This window comes from Penicillium crustosum (assembly GCF_028827405.1).
Source record: "Penicillium crustosum strain IBT 35664 chromosome Unknown utg000002l_segment0_segment0, whole genome shotgun sequence".
In the NCBI taxonomy this organism is placed as follows: domain Eukaryota; kingdom Fungi; phylum Ascomycota; class Eurotiomycetes; order Eurotiales; family Aspergillaceae; genus Penicillium; species Penicillium crustosum.
Genome location: NW_026623123.1, coordinates 3,768,831 through 3,788,712, shown reverse-complemented (window position 1 = coordinate 3,788,712; position 19,882 = coordinate 3,768,831). Strand labels below are relative to the sequence as shown.

At 49.4% G+C, this 19,882-nt stretch overlaps 8 protein-coding genes across 8 annotated transcripts; 4 read left to right on the top strand and 4 right to left on the bottom strand.

The window, feature by feature from the left end:
* Window positions 1-437: 437 nt before the first annotated feature.
* Window positions 438-2,625, top strand: N7487_004946 (anion exchange family protein; the record flags this gene model as incomplete). Its single annotated transcript, XM_056872693.1, has 5 exons — window positions 438-769; window positions 846-994; window positions 1,046-1,133; window positions 1,186-1,682; window positions 1,742-2,625. The coding sequence occupies 5 exons, from the start codon at window positions 438-440 to the stop codon at window positions 2,623-2,625; spliced, it is 1,950 nt and encodes a 649-aa protein (XP_056730413.1).
* Window positions 2,626-3,021: 396 nt separating this feature from the next.
* On the top strand, window positions 3,022-4,658 carry dbp8 (ATP-dependent RNA helicase DBP8; the record flags this gene model as incomplete). The annotated part of the gene is made up of 2 exons (XM_056872692.1): window positions 3,022-3,524; window positions 3,599-4,658. 2 exons carry the CDS (start codon window positions 3,022-3,024, stop codon window positions 4,656-4,658), a joined length of 1,563 nt encoding a protein of 520 aa, XP_056730412.1.
* A 466-nt stretch (window positions 4,659-5,124) lies between these two features.
* Window positions 5,125-6,284, bottom strand: N7487_004944 (uncharacterized protein; the record flags this gene model as incomplete). The annotated part of the gene is made up of 3 exons (XM_056872691.1): window positions 5,125-5,661; window positions 5,728-5,886; window positions 5,964-6,284. 3 exons carry the CDS (start codon window positions 6,282-6,284, stop codon window positions 5,125-5,127), a joined length of 1,017 nt encoding a protein of 338 aa, XP_056730411.1.
* A 1,551-nt stretch (window positions 6,285-7,835) lies between these two features.
* N7487_004943 (putative glutaminase) lies at window positions 7,836-10,496 on the top strand (the record flags this gene model as incomplete). Its single annotated transcript, XM_056872690.1, has 5 exons — window positions 7,836-8,104; window positions 8,164-8,563; window positions 8,615-9,623; window positions 9,683-9,813; window positions 9,870-10,496. 5 exons carry the CDS (start codon window positions 7,836-7,838, stop codon window positions 10,494-10,496), a joined length of 2,436 nt encoding a protein of 811 aa, XP_056730410.1.
* Window positions 10,497-11,239: 743 nt separating this feature from the next.
* On the bottom strand, window positions 11,240-12,840 carry stm1 (uncharacterized protein; the record flags this gene model as incomplete). The annotated part of the gene is made up of 5 exons (XM_056872689.1): window positions 12,651-12,840; window positions 12,493-12,511; window positions 12,187-12,354; window positions 12,002-12,125; window positions 11,240-11,876 (listed from the first exon to the last, which is right to left on the bottom strand). The coding sequence occupies exons 1-5, from the start codon at window positions 12,672-12,674 to the stop codon at window positions 11,240-11,242; spliced, it is 972 nt and encodes a 323-aa protein (XP_056730409.1). The 5' UTR covers window positions 12,675-12,840.
* A 570-nt stretch (window positions 12,841-13,410) lies between these two features.
* N7487_004941 (SDR family oxidoreductase) lies at window positions 13,411-14,319 on the bottom strand (the record flags this gene model as incomplete). The annotated part of the gene is made up of 1 exon (XM_056872688.1): window positions 13,411-14,319. The coding sequence occupies one exon, from the start codon at window positions 14,317-14,319 to the stop codon at window positions 13,411-13,413; it is 909 nt and encodes a 302-aa protein (XP_056730408.1).
* Window positions 14,320-15,593: 1,274 nt separating this feature from the next.
* Window positions 15,594-16,964, bottom strand: N7487_004940 (bZIP transcription factor; the record flags this gene model as incomplete). The annotated part of the gene is made up of 4 exons (XM_056872687.1): window positions 15,594-15,871; window positions 15,930-16,412; window positions 16,475-16,691; window positions 16,794-16,964. The coding sequence occupies 4 exons, from the start codon at window positions 16,962-16,964 to the stop codon at window positions 15,594-15,596; spliced, it is 1,149 nt and encodes a 382-aa protein (XP_056730407.1).
* A 1,552-nt stretch (window positions 16,965-18,516) lies between these two features.
* On the top strand, window positions 18,517-19,808 carry pex19 (putative peroxisomal membrane protein receptor Pex19; the record flags this gene model as incomplete). Its single annotated transcript, XM_056872686.1, has 3 exons — window positions 18,517-18,694; window positions 18,780-19,627; window positions 19,698-19,808. 3 exons carry the CDS (start codon window positions 18,517-18,519, stop codon window positions 19,806-19,808), a joined length of 1,137 nt encoding a protein of 378 aa, XP_056730406.1.
* Between the last annotated feature and the right edge of the window lie 74 nt (window positions 19,809-19,882).

Here is a 19,882-nt window from a genome sequence, read left to right as displayed (position 1 = left end):
AAAGACAATTCAACCAGGATTGATTTCAGAAGCCCACGGCTCGCTAACAATTTTCCCATAACTCCATAGTTGTTCTTTCCTATGCAGTTTTGAGTAATACGACTAATTCTCTTTAGCTCATCTTGACTTAAATGTTATATTGTCATATTTACCCCGTACACTCGTATATGAACGTAGCGGCCTGACAGATCCTAATGAGGAGTTGGTGCCTTAGGCCCCATTCACAGGTCTTGGCTTCATCAACTCCAACATTTCTCCACAAAATCAAGCTCCCTTCAATTATGTCCCAATTCATTCCCTCCTATATTTCTTTGCATAACAATACAACTACCTAACTCTTCTTAAATCCATGCTAGTTGTATTGCACTGAAGCATCGGATTCACCATTGCATATGCAAGGGTCGTCACACGGGGATTTGTCCCTCCCGGGACCCAACATGGACGCTTCCACGTCCGCTCAGCGGAAACCTTCTCGGCAGTCGCATCGGTTATCATCGGTGCGCTCAACGCGGTCAGGTAAATCTGATCATGATACCACACGTCAACCTGACCAGTATTTGGACCAGCAAGACAGCACCCAAGAAAACTCGCAGCATCGTGCGTCGACGACAGCGTCGGCGCACTTGCCTCAGACGAAATGGTGGCATGTCCACTTGTTTCGTGGAATGATCAACGATGTCAAGCGCAGAGCACCGTATTATTGGAGCGATTGGACCGATGCATGGGATTATCGTGTCGTCCCTGCTACGGTCTATATGTACTTTGCTAAGTATGCTTGCTCTGGTTGGATATCAATCAATATCTTTTCTTCGGTGTATTGTTTAATTTGCTCACAATCAGTGCAGTATCTTGCCTGCTCTGGCCTTCTCGTTGGATATGTTCGAGAAGACAAGTCAGAGCTATGGCGTCAATGAAGTTCTACTTGCTTCTGTTCTTGGTGCAATTGTATTTTCGCTTTTTGCGGCTCAGCCCTTGGTCATTGTCGGTGTTACTGGTAAGAAATCCTGGAACATATGATCATGAAGTTTCAAACTAAGTATTGTAGGTCCCATCACTGTATTCAACTATACTGTCTATGATATCATGGCTCCTCGAGGGACACCGTATCTTGCATTCATGTGTTGGATTGGAATGTAAGTTTCCTGTACCATTTTCGATCATTGGCTTCACTGACATTCATTGTAGTTGGTCTTTGATTATGCATTGGATACTGGCTATCACTAATTCCTGCAATGCCCTGACATATGTCACTCGATTCTCGTGCGACATCTTTGGGTTCTACGTTGCTTGCATCTATATTCAGAAGGGCATTCAAGTTCTCACCAGGCAATGGGGCTCTGTGGGAGAAACCTCTGCTTACCTGAGTATCATGGTTGCACTACTTGTCCTGATGTGTGCATGGATCTGTGGAGAACTGGGCAACAGCAATCTTTTTAAGCGACCCGTTCGGAAATTCTTAGAGGATTACGGTACACCTTTGACCATCATCTTCTTTACTGGTTTCGTCTACATCGGTCAGATGAGGGACGTTGATGTCGCCACGCTCCCTACCAGCAAGGCCTTCTTTCCTACAACCGACCGGTCTTGGCTTGTGCATTTCTGGGATATCAGTGTTGGAGATATCTTCCTTGCCATCCCATTTGCGATTCTTCTCACAATTCTCTTTTACTTTGATCACAATGGTGAGTACTCTACAGCGAGCAAATTACACTGAATTTTATGACTGACGCGCCCCTTCCAGTGTCATCTCTCATTGCCCAAGGAACCGAATTTCCTCTTCGAAAGCCAGCTGGCTTCCATTGGGACATTTGGCTCCTCGGTCTCACAACCTTCGTGGCTGGAATTCTGGGAATACCATTCCCCAATGGCCTGATTCCCCAGGCCCCCTTCCACACTGCGGCCCTCTGCGTCACTCGTCAGGTCGCAGACGAAGACGACACTAACAAGGGCAAAGCTATCCGAGTAACAGATCACGTAGTAGAGCAGAGAGTTAGCAACCTCGCACAGGGACTTTTGACACTGGGAACAATGACAGGACCCCTCCTTATCGTGCTCCACTTGATTCCACAAGGGGTGATGGCTGGTTTGTTCTTCATCATGGGTGTCCAGGCTCTACAAGGCAATGGTATTACGCAAAAACTGATCTTTCTTGCCGAAGACAAGAAGTTTACCTCCGCCTCAAATCCTCTCAAGCGAATTGAGCGTCGTTCCGCCATCTGGGCCTTTGTCGCTCTTGAACTGTTTGGCTTTGGTGCGACTTTCGCTATCACCCAGACAATCGCTGCCATCGGGTTTCCTGTTATCATTCTCCTTCTGATACCGGTGCGCTCGTTCCTTCTTCCTAAATGGTTCTCCCGCGAGGAGCTTGCAGCACTCGACGGACCGACAGCTAGTCCATTCACCATGGAAAGTGTCGGTGGCACCCACGGAATGGAGGACTACGATGAAGCGGTGGCTAGTGGGGGCCGGGATGATTATTCGAATGGAGGTGACGGAGTCTTAAGAAACCGAACTTCAGCTTCTCCGGAATCTGCAGTCGAAGAGGATGATCTAGAGCGAGGTGAGGCATATGAGCTCCCTTCTCTTCTTTCACGCAGAAGGAGCGCAGCCAGCAGGGTAGACTAAATATTGCTTATGATATCCTGTCTTGCAATAAAAATTGCTTTGCATATTCGGTTCTGCTACTGTTTTCACCATCAATAAACCATTGATGAGCAACCGTACTGCTTAGAATATGGATTGATGGCCGATTTATCTGGCAGTAGCCACATAAATTAATCAACACTTGATGAATTAATTACTTCCCATAGACTAATCCAAAATCCAATTCGTGTTCATTATTAGTAAAAAAAACCCCTCAGTTTCTTGGTTAATTATGCTATATAAGTGTGTAACCAACTCCAAGATCGTTCGAGATTATATCAGTGCCTTATAAACCAGGCTCGCAATATCCCACCGCTTGTTAGAGATAACTTTTTCTGCCGCAAAATTATTTCGTCCTGATAGACAGTCGCAAACAAGATGGCGCCCCCGATCACAAAGAATCCGGAGTTCGAAGACTCCGATGTATCAGATAATTCTGACGTGGAACAACCCGATGTCGACGACCGAGCCCCCAAACGCCGCCGTCTCTCAGAGTCTTCCACCGACTCATACGTCGCACCTGCACCGCTCCCCACCCTCTCTCGTATCAGGAAGAAGGGTGAGGTAGAGGAGGAGCCTGAATCGAAGGAAGAGGAACCGGTCCTTATTAGCGATGCAATTGAGCTTGGTAAACAGAGTGGCCTGTCCACTTTTTCGGAATTGGACGTCGCGCCTTGGCTTGTTTCTTCGCTGACGACAATGGCGATCAAACGGCCCACTGCTATTCAGAAGGCTTGTATTCCTGAGATCCTGAAAGGCAAGGACTGTATTGGTGGAAGTCGCACTGGTTCCGGAAAGACTATGGCTTTTGCGGTTCCGATTATGCAGCAGTGGGCGCGGAATCCATTCGGGATCTACGCTGTGGTTTTGACCCCAACTCGGTATGTTTCGATATCCATGATGAGTTTGAGCGGCTTTATCTTTCGTCTGCGGTAGCTGACCTTACTTTCTCTAGTGAGCTTGCACTCCAGATCTACGAACAATTCCGGGCCGTTTCCGCGCCGCAAAATATGAAGCCTATCCTCGTCGTCGGAGGCATGGATATGCGCCAGCAGGCTATTGAACTTGCGAACCGGCCTCACGTGGTCATCGCAACACCCGGCCGACTAGCCGATCACATCAAGACGTCCGGAGAAGACACAGTAGCCGGTCTTCGCCGCGTTAAAATGGTTGTTCTCGATGAAGCCGATCGCCTACTAGCCAGTGGACCAGGAAGCATGCTACCAGACGTAGAAACATGTCTCGGAGCACTTCCACCATCCGCCGAGCGTCAAACACTGTTATTCACTGCGACCATGACAGCCGAGGTGCGGGCACTGAAGTCCATGCCCGCAGCAGGCAACAAGCCCCCGATCTTCATGACCGAGATCGGCACCGAAAACCAAGGCAAGATCCCGCCAACTCTCAAGCAGACATACCTGAAGGTTCCCATGACACACCGCGAGGCCTTCCTGCACGCGCTGCTCTCCACAGAAGTAAACGTCACTAAGCCAGTCATTGTCTTCTGCAACCATACCAAAACATGCGATCTGCTAGAACGCACCCTCCGCCGTCTCGGCCACCGCATCACCTCCCTCCACAGTATCCTCCCTCAATCTGAGCGCACGGCTAACCTGGCTCGTTTCCGAGCCACTGCTGCCCGTGTTTTGGTTGCTACGGATGTTGCCTCGCGTGGTCTCGATATCCCGTCAGTAGAGCTGGTTATCAATTTCGATGTGCCCCGGAACCCAGATGACTATGTGCACCGTGTTGGTCGTACTGCGCGTGCGGGTCGGAGTGGTGAGGCTACCACGCTGGTTGGACAGCGTGATGTTGAGCTCGTTCTTGCTATTGAGGAGCGTGTCGGTAGGCAGATGGAGGAGTTCGAGCAGGAAGGTGTCAATATCGAGAGCCGTGTTGTTAGAACCGGTTTGCTTAAGGAGGTTGGCTCTGCGAAGCGTGAGGCTGCGGGTGAGATTGATGAGGGTCGTGATATTCTTGGACGGAAGCGTAATAAGTTGAAGAAGGTTCGCTGAAGGACATCTTATTAGATAGATGTTATCTACCTTGAAATCAATTGATACATTTAGCGGTTTTTTTTCACACTCTGGAACTTGAATTTTTGGTTTTATTGTGTCTTGCAGCATTCCTTGGTGAAACACCGCGTGGCAGTCTTTATGTACCCGTCTAGGAAGACGGCCCTGCTATTGATTTCAAACTTGTATCCTGGTATTAGGGGAAATTGGCAATTGTTCAAATGCACAAATGGTATCATTGATCGCAACGTATAGACGAATTATTCTAATAATGCTGCATGCTTCCAAAATGGGATAACCCGCTGTCATGTTAGAACCAAGACTTGAAGTATATCAACGAATCTCGATATGCTCGCTGCTTGGCCCTATACACCATGCAATGCGATCTAATTCACTCAGACATGCTCCATACGGTAAGCAATAATCTGAAAAGAATATCAACAAGGAAAAAGACAATGCAACCGAATCATCCAGTCCACGCATCTGAACTTTGATTGCCCGTCGTACTCATGAGTTTCAATAGTCCATCAACCGCGTCGCCTCGCTGTGACGGCGACATGGCATCCACATCGTCCATACTGAGCTCAGCTCTTGCGCCCATGCTTGTCTCTCTATCGGCTTCCCGACGAATGACTGTTGCTGGAGGACTACTCAACTGCATTGGGGAGCCGAGCCCACGAGGTGGTGTTCGTTGCGCGTGTGACTTTGTCCGTTGCTGAACAACGCTGGAAGACAATGGGGAAGGTCGGCCTGGAAGATCGGGTGTGCTGTGGGAGGGGGTGGAAGTAAAACCAGCGCAGCCGACACGGGGTGTCTTCATTTGTGAGGGTGGGAAGGATGTGAAGTGTTTGCGCGATGAGAGGGGTGGTGTGGAAAGGACGGAGAGTGAGAGTCGTGGGCATTTGCGGCTGTGTGCTTCTAGCTCGGAGACCCGGCGGTCGAACTGGTAGTCTGTCACATTGCGCATCGCGCTCTGTAGTCTTGATCGGAGAAGGTTTGCTTTCTATTCAATTGTTAGAAACTGTCTGCTAGGGAAGGTGTTTTGATACTGATATCAAGGTCCGCATACTTGTTGGATGAACAGTTTTCGCGCGTCAGGGTCTGAGATAACGCTACGCGTTTCTTGCTCGGGGGTGCTGGGCACATTGAAAGATTGGTCGGTGTCCATTTGATCTTGTGTTTGGTCGCGTTCGGGTTGTGAGTTTTGTGGTGTGGGGGTTTGGATGAGCTGTTATTCGCGCATTTAGGGTTAGCTTTGGACTGATAATTCCCCGGGACTTCTTTGTCTGTCTCGCATGAGCTTACCTGGCTTTGCATATCATCATTGACAGTGGATTGGACGCCGAGCTGCGGAGAGGATTCCCGCGTCTGCACATATCCGAGGTTTTCTTCCATTTCCTCCAATTGATCCCGTGTCCGTTTTTGGCCTGCAAATATAGGAGAGGGTAGAAGCTTCTTAGGTGAGGTAGCAATCGAAATCCGCTTGACCGGGGTGCCAATGGCCGGGAATGATGGTTTGGCGTGTGTGGCGGGGGACAAGCACGCGTTTGAGTCTTTCTCGCCGAGAATTCGTCGTCCGTCCTTGATAGGACTGAATTGCACTGACTGCACTGAAGTCGAATTCATTATGGAGCTCAAAGATAGTGTCCAGGTGGTTTCAAGAGGAGAATTGAGGGGAACAGAAGGTCGAGGGAGCAGAATCCGGGAGTACTGCGGGGGAGTCTGATATGGACGCGACCCAATGTAAAGAGAATTGCGACTTTCAAAGTTATCACAATTGGAAGTAGGAAGTTAAGAAGTAGAAGATAGAAAGTAGAAAGTAGAAAGTAGAAAGGAAGTAGGAAGTCTAGAAAAAGAAAAACGGTCTCGCGCGTCGATCGCGTTTAGTCGATAACTTACTAGCCTTGTATAGAGCACGGACTGGCTCCACATAGGCGTGTTGAGCACGCGTTTGGATTTTGGAACATTGCAATTGTTTTGATACTGTAGTAATGATAGTAATAATAGTAATAACGGTTTGGTTTAGAATGTTTCATACTTTACTATATTATTATATTACTATATGCTGGTTATTATCGACGCGTAGTCCGTATAGAATTGACTTTTCTTCTCAATGCTCCCATATAAGACTTTTTGATATTGAACATTCAATGTCTCTTAGGTTCTATTTTATATACCCTGGTGTTTCAATTTGCTTTCCTGGGATTATTTTATAAAGATTCACAATCATTCCATACACACCAAGTGCCCAACCCCGGCCTGGGGCGCGTCTGCTGCTTTTCGTGTCCTGGATCCACAGGGGCTAGAGACCCACGAGCGCGGTCTATGATGAAATTCTAGAAAAACAGAAATGTTGTTTACAATTCACTTGGTACTAAAAGTCTAGCAGGGATAAGTTGGTGAGGTACATGTAATAGTACAGTTAGCTCGGGGGAAAAAAAACAGAATAGCCCATGGTAGACTTGAGGTACATCGTGTGGAACAATATCTTTGTGATAAATGACATTACGAACTCCATGCATCCAGGTGCATGAACTAGCCTCTTTTTTCTTTCCCTTTGGATCTCCTATAAACCTCCAATTACGGTAATGTCCTAGGGAAGGATGGATGTTGCCCTAGTTTTTCGGACCTTGGTTTTAGTATAGATCGCACATGCAGGTAATTGCGCTTTTCATTCAACTTGCCACTGCTGCTCCAGATTGATCTCTGGTCATGCTTTACTTACAATTCAATCAAAGTATACTAGACTGGCAATGTATAATATCCGGAATAAATATAGTATGCATAGTATGCATACCTAAGTATATGTATGTATAGTATGATTAGATAGTGCTCTCTCCGCATGACATCATCGAAGGATGAGAAGGAGATCCTTCAGGGCTGACTTGAATTGTACTATAAAGAAGAAATAGGATAGAAAAGAGAGTGTGAGATGACTAGAACAACTCGAAACTCATCTCAACACTAGAAAAGCCAAGGAATGACATCCAACGTTGATCCTTGATCCTTCCCCCGCATTCATCTTCCAACATTCTCTCTCTTCCTCCCTTGATCCTCTCTTCTCCAACATTGCTACAACTCTTTCAGTTGCACATTCGTTACGCAAGTTGACCTATTATTCCCGTTCTAGATTTTTACAGTGGAACCAATACTGTGTCACCTTCGCCAAGAGTGACCATGCAGTTGTTACTCGTGGTTCTAGCCGCTGTCTTCCAGGCCGCGGTTAGCACCGCATCTTCGCTCACTCCACCCGTTATTCCTTTGATTGTACGAAATCCATATCTGAGCACCTGGCTCGCAAATGCTCGGGATGCACCTTGGTCTAAATGGCCCATGTTCTACACTGGAGAGGAAGTGGGACTTTCTTTGATGGCTCACCTCCCAAGTCGGAATACTGTCTACCCTCTTCTTGGAAAACCTCATGAGACTTTGGATGATAAGTCAGAGTATGGATTTTAAAAAAAACCCCCTCATCTGTGGGGATTTAGGTACTAACAAATTACAGTTACAAGATCAAGTTCCCCGAGTACCTGGGCTTGAACTATGATGCCTCAACGACCAACCTGACCTACCACGTTGATACTGGTACCGGAAACCCTCTCGATATTACAATTTCATTCCTTTCACCTATTACGCCAACCTCGACTCTGCGGCAGTCAATCCCGGCCTCCTATGTCACAATCGATGTCCAAGGTGATATCGATGTCAGCATCTATATGGATGTTGACGGCCGTTGGGTCAGCGGAGATACCGGTAGCAAGATAAAATGGGAAAGGGATAGTCTGAAGACCGAGCACGAGGAGTCCACATTGAATCGATGGCAAGTGCAGAGGGAGACCGAGCTTCTTCTCACAGAGACTCGCGACCGTGCGGAATGGGGCACTCTTCATTTCACCGGACCATCTGTAAGTCCTGTCTCGTCGAAATGAACTGATATATAGCTAATCGAAAGCCAGGACGCTAAATTTCAGTCTGGATATGCGTCTGATGTACGCCGAGGCTTCGCAAGCTCTGGAGCTCTGCAAAACACCAACGATGACAAGTTCCGCGCTATTCACGATCGAGCGCCGGTATTTGCGTTCTCGAAATCGTTCCATCTTGGCCATTCATCCAAGATTTACAACGACAGTGTCACCTTTACTCTCGCGTTTATCCAGATCCCCGTTGTTCAATATGCATCATCTCGTGGGCTTACCCTGATGCGACCCCTATGGGAATCTTGGTACCCAACAACAGAGGACCTCCTGAATTTCCACTACCGGGACTACGCTGCGGCTAGCTCTCTAGCATCTAATTACTCCCAGCAAGTGGCAGACGATGCGTACTTGTCGGGAGCCGATGACTACGTTGACATCGTTGCCCTTACTGCGCGGCAGGTCATGGGCGCCACTACCTTTTCAGGAACACCGGATGACCCAATCCTGTTCCTAAAGGAGATCTCTTCCAATGGCAACTTCCAAACTATCGATGTCATCTTCCCTGCGTTCCCCTTCTTCATGTACACGAATCCCCGGTGGTTGGCGTACCTCTTGGAGCCGTTGATTGAGCACATGCTGAGCGGCCAATACCCCAATAAGTATGCGATGCACGATTTGGGCACACACTTCCCCAATGCCACCGGACATCCTGACGGGAATGACGAGTACATGCCGGTCGAAGAGTGTGGTAATATCCTCATCATGGGTTTGGCTATCGTGAACTCGCTTCGTTATGAAGACACTACCGCGGCCTCGTCTATTTGGTCAACACAGGGGCTTCCCTCGTCAAGCCCTGAAAGCGAGACATCTGGACTGTTCCCTCTTGATAATCTACAGGTACTGTCCGGAATTGCCCACCAAGATGGCAAATGGGGTGGCGGTAGTAAGGGCCAGCACCAGGCTGAGAAATGGGTGAAGCGAAGCTATAGTCTTTGGAAACAGTGGACGGGATATTTGGTCGAGTTCTCTCTTGAGCCTGCTAACCAACGTAAGAACATTTCCGTGTCTTTCTGTTGGTGTGTTTACCCAAGCTAATTTCGAGGACAGTCTCTACCGATGACTTTGCAGGCTGGCTGGCTCTCCAAACCAATCTGGCCCTCAAGGGAATTGTAGGCATTAACGCTATGAGCAAGATCGCCGAGGTAGCCGGTCATGATGCCGATGCTGCTTATTTCAAGGTATGAATCGTCTTTTGTCTGTGTGTCCTGACAGATTTACTAACTACACCCCACAGAAAGTTGCCAGCGACTACATCGCCAAATGGGAGGAGTTTGGCATGTCCCGGGATGGCTCCCATGCCAAACTTGCTTACGACTGGTATGGCTCTTGGACAACAATCTACAATCTCTACGCCGATGCCCAGCTCTGCTTCCACCTAGAGGATACCGATACTGATTCGCCTGGCTTTGTTCCACGCCACATCTACCAGAAGCAGTCTGTCTGGTATCACTATGTGCGTCAGAAGTACGGTCTGCCCCTCGACAGCCGCCACATGTACACCAAGACCGATTGGGAGTTCTTCTCAATGGCTGTCGCCTCTAAGGCTGTGCGTACAGAGATCCTCGACTCTGTCGCTCGCTGGGTTAATGAGACCACCACTGATCGTCCATTCACGGACTTGCACAACACGGAGGGTGACGGAGGCTTCCCTGGTCCGAACTTCTTCGCCCGGCCTGTCATTGGTGGCCATTTTGCATTCTTAGCGTTGGAGCGTGCCTGTGGTGGAAAGGCCATGCCTGGCCTGTCTTTCCTCGATGAGGTTGATGAGGAGACTTTGGCGGTTTGGGCCCAGAGTGCCGAGTCTGCTGCGAAGGAATTCACCATGTCGGGCCATAACCGCCATGGCGAGGGAGAGCTGTAGAAGATCATTCATCACAGCAAGAAAGGCAGTGGACACAGTGGATCTGTTGTCGTCTCTCGTTTTCTTTGCATCCATAACCCGGGCCAGAATTTTGCACTTTTGGCAATCTTATCATTAGTACATAGCTAGATAGGGTTAAGATTATAGCACCTTGGGTAAATCCAAGTATACATACAAGCCCGATTTTGGTCTATTTTGGTGCAAGTCCGTCGTATACATGCTTATCGAAGTTATCAAAGTACAACCCCACTAGTAGATCTATAGATTACTACATGATTCTCTAGAGTGTAAGAAGCAGACATGTCCCGTAATTCAATTGAAGATTTCTTTGCGTTCCTATTTTTTTGTTGACTTCTTCTGGATCGATTCAAATTACATGGGCCCGTCGAATTCAGTCATCCAATTCGCGTTTGCTCATCGAAGGCAAATGTAAACACACACACTCAACACACATATAAGACCAACCCGGAATATGTCTTTTCCCAAGAGAAAAGAAAAAACTTAAATCTGGGCAGTTTTTGCATCCAGCAGAGCACGGATAATCCTTCACATCCCACCAACCTCCCCTCAGGCCCAATCCCCATAGAAAGAGAAAATAAAAACCATCACAGATGAAGCGACACAATAGATACCACCTCCGGGTGAACTTGCACACCTAGCAGATGGAGAAAAGGGATGGAAGAGTCGGGAAGATAAAGGACATTCGTGTCTGGGAGCACGAGTTCCCGACAAGGTCAGGCAATTTAGTTGCCGCCGAGGCTGGGGAAGTTCTTCTCGTCGACGGTAGGGCCAGCAGGGCCACGGGCGTTGGCACGGGGAGCACCACCGCGGGCAGCGGGGGCAGCACCACCACGGGCGGGGCGGTCACCGCGGGGGGCACGGTCGCCACCACGGGGGCCACCACGGCCACGCTCGCTGCGCTCACCACCACGGGCGGGGCGGTCACCACGGGGAGCACGGTCGCCACGGCCGCGGGGAGCGGGGCCGCTGCGGGGAGGCTCGACGTAGCGGAGGTCAACGTCAAGGAAGTTCTTCTCCTTGCGCTGCTTCTCGCGCTTGGCCTTCTCCTGGGAGGGCTGGATGTAGGAGGGTTCCTCCTCCTTGGAGAGCGCCTTGGCGGCAGCCCACTTCTTGTCGAGCTTGGCGCCCTCGTTGGCGGTGCGCTCGGGCTTGGCGGCGAAGGTCTCGCGCTGGGCCTTCTCGGCAAGGTAGTCGGCGAAGGACTTGGAGTTGTCGGGCTCCTCCTGCTCCTCGGCCTCGACGGGAGTCTGGGGCTCGTTCTCCTCCTTCTTGGCGATCTTCTCGCCCTGGCGCTCATCGTCCAAGGTCTTCTCGCCGTTCTCGGCACCCCAGCCCTGTTGGACCTGCTTGCGGGTGTCGCTGTATCATCGAAGTTCACGTTAGTTTCGTTCATTCGTTTCTGTATATTCCCCAGCAAAAAGTCTCATGGTGTTCATGATTTTGCTTCGGGTTTATTCGTTCATTCGAGGGATCGGATCGCTTACGTCTGGCCAGTGCGGGACTGGCGGTCACCGCGGTTGCCACGGCCACCACGGCGGGCGGGCTGAGCAGCCTCGTCAGTGGGCTTCTCACGGTTGTTGTTACGGCCAGCGTTGCGGTCACGGTAAGCTGTCCAATTATTAGTCCGGTTCTTCCGTCAAAAAAAAACCGATTTCTTATAACCACATACCGGCCTCGTTGCCACCGGTCACACGGCCACCACGGCGGGCGTTGGCCTCAGTGTGACGGGCAGGCTGCTCCTTGGGGGCATCACGCTTTCCGGAGCGGTCAACGGGGCGGTCGATAGCCTTGGTGGGGGGAGGAGCGGGTCTGCTGGGGTCGAGCTCTGGGTCGTTACCTGATGAGAGGTAACGTTAGCGATCAATGGACCGAAGGAACGGGTGCGAATGGAGCTTTAGCTTCTTTCTAAATAGAAAGAGCTCTTCGTTGTCGGAAAAGATAGCCGATGATTGGATTCAAGGGAGGGGAAATTTACCCAGAAGCTCGTAGAGGTTCTATATGAAATCAAACAATTCAAATTAGTTATTGAACATTAAAAAAAAATTCCTCGAATCCTCCAAATCGCTTCCAGATCGCGATTTCATTTCACATTGCGTCGCTAGCAGCGCGCAGGAGAGCTCCAATTCAGCGTACCTTGGACCGGACGGACTCCGCCATGACGCCTGTTGTGTTTCGGAGACCTTCCGGAGGGAGGCGCTCAACTTTAGACAATCGGTCTAGAGGAGTTAACGGTGCACAAGGCAGAACCCAAGGGAATCCGGCCTGTCAAGATTGATGATGATGAATGAGCAGGGTGAAGAGAGGTCCACGGTTTGTGGTTGCAGGGTGTAAGGTGACTAATCAGGAAAGGCGGCTTCTGCTCCTAAGCGAAGATGTCCGCGCTCGTTGATTGGCTGCCCGCAGTCTAGGGCTTAGGGTACCTTACGTAATCATTACGTCAAGGACTGCTCTGGGGAGTATAGTTTTCTCATCATCACTGGGTTTATTCGCTGTTGGACATATTATATCCACCCTTTTTTTTATATATGACCCTATATGGATATCTCTATATACGGTGGTCCATGTGTTAGCTTACACAGAACCGACATATCCCGGTGGAGTATGTCGATCTGACTGTGGACTACATCTGCGTGCTCTATCCCGGCCTTGCAGAAGCTATGTAATCATGGAGCTATCCATAGCACAAATATGATGGATAAGTTAGGATTTAGGTTGCCATCTGAGTGGGGATTGTTAGATCGTCTGGCTAGCAATCGCATTGGTTATTATTTATCCCTTGGGTATGCATTCCGGTGTTAATATATGCCCAACCCTTCCTTCCCTTGTCCCCAAAGTAGTATATGGTGTTTCTGAACACAATCTCCCAAGAGCTCACAAACTATAAACTACCTCCTCACTTTTGGGCATAAACTCCGGCCTTGATATCATCCAAAAGCTTCCGACCAACTGGCTTCCAGCCAAGGAGTTCCTGGGTCTTCTTGCTTGAAGTAGGGTTATCTATGCTCATAACATAAGAAACGAAGCTGTCAAGGCTCCCCACTTCATCGAGAGTCTTAGATGCAGCAGGAAGACCTAGATTTTGACCGATAGCTTCAGCAATATCCTTCATGGCGACACCCTCCTCGCCCACAGCATGGTACTTGCTGGAAGCAACACCTTTCTCTAGGGCAAGTCGGTAGAGCCGAGCAGCGTCAAGACGATGAACAGCAGGCCAGCGGTTTAATCCCTCATCGATGTAAATGGCATTGCCCTGCGACTGGGCCAAAGCAGCGAGCCTATCGATGAACGCGCGGTCCTCGTCGCCATGTACCGTAGGCGGCAGACGGATGACACAACCACGCACGTTTTTCTCAGCGAGGTCGCAAACGACCTTCTCATTCCGAGCGCGTATGCTCGTCGCATGTTCGAAATCAATAATATCGTCTTCAGCACTGATGTCGCCCTTGGTGAGCCCGAAGACAAGCCCTAATGTGCCAGTGGTGGTGACCAGAGGCTTGTTGGTTCCAATCAGAACTGAGCCTATAGCTTCGATGGTATTTTTCTCGTCAAGGCAGTTCTGCGCATACTTGCTGAAGTCGTGATCAAATGCAAGGTTGATCACGCCGTCAGCCTCGCTGGCTCCTTGTTTGACGACCTCGAGGTCTCGGAAGGAACCACGCAGTACTTTGACACCTTTTGCTGTTAGGGAGGCGGCGGCTTCGTCAGAGCGGGCGAGGCCAGTTACTGTATGGCCGGCAGCTATGAGCTCGTCAACGACTGCTCGGCCGATGAAGCCGGTGGCTCCCGTCACGAAGACGTGCATTATGAGAATGGTTGTAGGGAGGAAGGTTTATGAAGCGTGAAGTATAAAAGGTGGAGGCCTAGGAATTTAGGGATTCTCAAACACATATAAAACTTTGTTGAAGAAATGCAATTGAATACGGCGAAAGTTGCACAGAAAGCAAGGCCGCGAACCCTTTATAGATCGAGTTCATCGAGGAACTAAACAACCCTGTACAACCCGGACATAACGCTTTGCTTAACTCCATAGTTTTAAACCCCATGCTTGCTGTCATTCTCCCTCGCTTATAAATAGCAGAGTTATTGAATAATGTCCGAGGTGAAATACAATCGGGTTATCTCCAAACTCCAAACCAATAAAATCCCCACGTCGGATTTCGGAGTTAAGCACTCCAACAGCATAAACAACCTGGGTACGAATTGTTCCGTTCTTCAATGTCGTATATTTTGCAATGTATGTAGTATCTAATGCAAGCATGAGAATGACGCTTTGCCAACCGGACTTGGGCAAATACTCCTCCTACAAGCGCAGAGTGCATGGCAAACCAAGAGGCAGCTGTCGCAACTGTAACCTTGGAAGGTCCCACGTTCGTTTTATGGGAACTTTTGGTGACATGCAACCAGGTGCGATGCGGTCCCCATCACTAGAAATTTGTGCAGTGTGTCGTGTTGCGGTGCTATATTGGAAAGGAATAACAAGACCGGCGTTAGCAGAGGCCCTCGTCTTCTGTTCTTTGGAGAATAAACACAAACTCCAATAAAACTAACAACCCTAGCAATTATTTGCAGTATACATAGTCATAACAATAACGACAATCTCAACCGATAGGAAATCAACCCGGAACGCAACCAATGCCCTCTGCCAAGATAATACCTTCCACGTACTGGTAGATGAGTATAGAGCCTTCACTGTACCGCGCGTGTGAAAAGCGGAGATGTTGAGTCAGTTTCTGGGGTTAGAGGGCGAGGGGGTATAAGTATAGTATCATTGATTCTAGGGGTGGAATTTTGGGTTTAGCAGATCAAAAATATGCTGATGCAGGTTAATTTTGCTAATAGTTCATGATGAGAAGATGTGAAGATCCGATTCATATACAAAATGTAATATAATATACCTCTGAAGAAAACCAGAAGAGAACATTGGTATCAAAACCCTCGCAACGCCGGGGAATGCTCAAATCAAACTTTTAGGGAGAGATGACCATTTGCCACATAAGATGGACAGATATATGAATATAAAACAAGAGAAAAGGAGAAAGAAAAAAAAGATGCAGTGGACAAATTTTAGACAGCCGTTCATTGCCTCGAGTTGTTGTGCTCGTAATTGAAGGGCGTGGGGAAGTGCATGCTAGCGCTTAACCCGAATGGATCTGTATCCAGCATCGGCTCGTATTGGCCAAGCAGCTGATTTGCATTACCGAAATCACTGGGCGTGCCCTCGCCTGGTGGTTGGTTGAAACCGGACATATTATGGGATCCCGAGGCAACGGATTGTGGGGTGAATCCAGGGACAAATGATCCTGAGCCGTCGTGGTCTTCGTCGACCATATCGGCCTGGGCATCGTACTCTTGTTCTGCTTGAGAGGTCAGCTGGGGAAGAACATATGAAAAAAAAGTCAAAGAGACGCTTACCGAGTTGGTCGTAGTGTTTCTGGAATGGAGAGGGATAGTAAGCAGCCGCTGCGACCCGCGCACCGCGAGGACCCATAGCTCCCGTACCACGGGATTGGGGTTTGGAATCTGACGGCTCGGTCTGCGGCATGCTGATTGCCGGCGGCGACGTCTGACTGAAGGTTCGAGGTTGGGGGAGGAGCTGGGGCCTTCCGCCCTCCACAGGTGACATGGCGCCCTGGAAGCCGAAGCCGGGGGATTTGGCGTGTGAGGGTGAGGAAACGTGGGAGGTTGGGGTTGCTTGGAACTGCGGCGACGGAATGCCATATGCACCTTCCCGCTGCGACATACCGAACGTCTCGGGCTTCGAGGCGATGCCTGCGGGGTGTCGGTTCGAGCGGGCGCCTACCGCGCTAGGCGCTGATTTTGGGGGCATAGGGTTTGCCTTGGGAGGAGCGCCCGGCGCCCCTGTTTTCAAGCGTAGTTCGGCCTGTACATCGATGCCTGATGGGGGTTGGGGATTAGTTGAGGTTTGGACCAGGGGTTCGGGTAAGGAAGAACCTTACCTTTTTCAAGGAGAATTCGCTCCAGCAGGGAGTTCTTATATCGCAACATTAGACATTCATCGGCGGCGCTGCGATGACTCTGCTGCAGACTCTGTAGAGATTCCTCATTGCGCTTGATGGTGGTCTCTAGCTGGCGGATGTACTCCGTCCTGCGTTCTCGGAAGGCCGCCTGGGCCTGCCGGTTGCGCTGCTTTCGTTCTTCGGAGGTGGCATATATCTGACCGGATTAGTATACAATGCAACCTTGGGAAAGATAACGACATAGGACAAGTGACACAAAGGAATTGCGGGGCCCCAGATTTGAAAAGATGTTACGTACAGGTTTCCTGCCTCCTTTCCTCTTCTGAGTCTGGGCGGCATCCTGAGTCAAGGGCTCGGCTTCTGGATCTGGTGTTGACACGGTGGAACTGATGGAACCATCAGGACCAGGTTCATGCTTAGGCACGATTGAATCCATAGCCATATCAGTATGGTCAACCATCGAGACCATTATATAATCTAATCCAATAAATTCAAGCCTGTAGGCGGCCCTCCGCACACGGAACAGACACAGCCAGTTTTCCCCGCGTTGCCGGACCTGCTGGCCGGCAGAAAAAGAGAGCGAAAAAAAAAGAAAAAAAAAGGAAAAAAGGATAAAAAGGATAAAAGGAGATAGAAGACACACGCGCGCGGCTAAGTCGGAAGGGACGTGCGAGATCGAGGGAGTTCAAGTTGTGACATAAAAGAAAAGCGAATTATGAGAAAGAAAGAGTCAGAGGAATTGAGATAAAAGAGAAAGAAAAAAATACGTGTAAAGCTATTGACTAAAAAAAAAAAAAAAAAAACCTTGGGAAAAGTCTGCCCGGTCAGGAGGGGCTCGCGTACCTGCCCAGCTTGAACTCTTTTGACTTTTTTTATTTTTTTTCTCTCTCTTTCTTCTTTTGATTTTTCTAACTTGTTTGGGTTTACTGCTTCTTCGGGTTCCACGTTTAAGTTGAATGGTCTTATCCTTTTTGAGAATCCACAAAGGACGTGTGGGGTGGTCTGTTTCAGAGCTAGTAATGTTCAATGTTATAACCTTTAATGTTAGAATGGTTGAGAGACTATATAGTACCATATACAACTTCAAGTAACTTGTATCTTGTTTCTTTCAACTTCCTCAATGCAAAAATGCAAAGCTGAAAACTTGTCCGCGGAGAAGAAGATGTCATGCGCAAAGCCTAGCCGATACCGGACACCTAACAGATCATCCCATTTTCGCCCAGATGGACCCTACTAGGACCTACAGGCATTGACCATAATTGGATATTCGGCGCCCTCCGCCCTATTCTGATACCACATGACCCCATAGCCCTGACCCATTGGGGCACCTAGAAGCGAATCACGCGCCACTCTCGACGGCCCCCTCGGAGACACCAAGGATCATCGTGGGATGACGCCCCTTCCCCGGACTTTACAAGGAATGCATTGCAGATTCAGATTTTTCACATGGAACAACCTGGTCGAGATTATGCGGGGGGGCGGTATGCCAAGAATTCCCTGATCACACTTCACCTGGTCTGGACTTATGATCTCATTTTGGGTGTTGGAGTAAGTTGTTTGCCGGTGAACGATTTGGAGCTAGATTCTTATATGTATTTGGAGTTGCCGGATCTCATCAGGAGATGTCGGTACTTTTGTACTCCTTGCATGAGTGCATCAGCCAACTCAATCTCGATTTAGACACCGTGCCCGTGGGGGCGAATTTGCATAACCTCCAGGGTTATTGACTTTTTACTTTGGATATATTCAATATTTGAATATCTTCATTTTATCTTCATTTCTATAAATTATTATACAATATAGTTCCTACACATATTATAGTAACTACTAGTAGTAGTTACCACCTAGACCTAGGCAAAAATGTAAACCCTCGGCGATCGGCATTTCCCCCGCCAAAACACTCGTCACATGTCAACCTCATCTCCAGACTTTCTTTTTACCTCGAAAAAATTAAGCTTCATCCCGACCGGGCAGTATTTTCAATTGAGGACCAGACTTGCTTATTCTCGTCGCGCAATAATATGGCTACCCCCTTGCCTACCGAGGAGCGCCACGAAGAGGCTCCCACCGTGACCGCACCAACTACACAGGAATCTCAGCCGCCAAACACCGACCCTGCGCCAGAACCAGCGCCAGCACAGTCACAGAAAGCAGCTGCAGATGATGACGACGAAGACTCTGACTTCGATGAGCTAGATGGTAATACATACCCGCCTCTCCTCCTTACCCCTCCCCCTCCCCCTCACACCCCTCCACGCGGAATGATTCACACTCACACCCACAGATGTCCTCGACGACTTCAACAAACCCAAACCCGCCCCTCCCGCACCTTCCACCACCACAAACCCGGATCCCTCAACTGGAGTTGCACCCCCAGACTTCGACGAAGATGCCTTCCTCAAGCAACTTGAACAAGACATGGCAAACATGATGGGACCAGGCGGGGGCGCCAGTAGCAGCTCAGATCCCAATTTCCAAGCAACGGTCGACCAAGGCGCCGATGTATTCGCAAAACAGCTCGAAGAGAGCGGGATCCCCCCAGGCGATTTCCTCAAACAGCTACTCGCCGACGTGATGGCCGAGGAGGGCGGTTCTGGATCCGGAGCTTCAGCAGAGAATCTTGCTGCAGCCGCGGCCGCGGCTGGCATCTCGGCTCCTAGCACTCAGGGTTCCTCTAGTACGCCAGCTGCAGGCGCAGAGCAACCGGCCGACTCGTTTAACGACGCCATCAAGCGCACGATGGGTCGCATGAAAGAAAGTGGTGATAAAGCTACCGCAGCAGCAAGTAACGAAGATGATATCTCGGAGGATATGCTGGCGCAGCTGCTCAAGGCCGTTGAGGCGGGGGCATCTGGTGCTGGTGAAGATGGAGATCTGTCGAAGATGTTCATGGGCATGATGGAGCAGCTGTCAAATAAGGAGATGCTGTATGAGCCGATGAAGGAGTTGGATGTCAAGTTCGGTCCGTGGATTGAGAAGAATAAGGGCACTGGCAAGGTTTCGGCTGAGGATATGGAGAGGTTTGAGACTCAGGCACGGGTTGTCAAGCAGATTGTGGTGAAGTTCGAGGAGAAGGGATTCTCGGATGATGATCCCAAGTGTCGAGAGTATGTGTGGGAGAGGATGCAGGAGGTAAGTTGTTTCTTCAACATTTGGATCGACAGATCTTGTTTTGAGCTTCGTTTACTGACTATGTCTCCAGATGCAAGCGGCTGGAAGCCCGCCTGAGGAACTCGTTTCGAATCCCCTCATGGAAGACTTCGGAGGTGCTGCGGCTGGTGCTGCCGGAGTGCCCGATTGCCCGCAGCAGTAATATGATCCTGAAATTGTATGATTGAAGTTTGAAAGGAAGAAATCGCCTTCATGCCGAGGCTTGCTTTTTTCTTT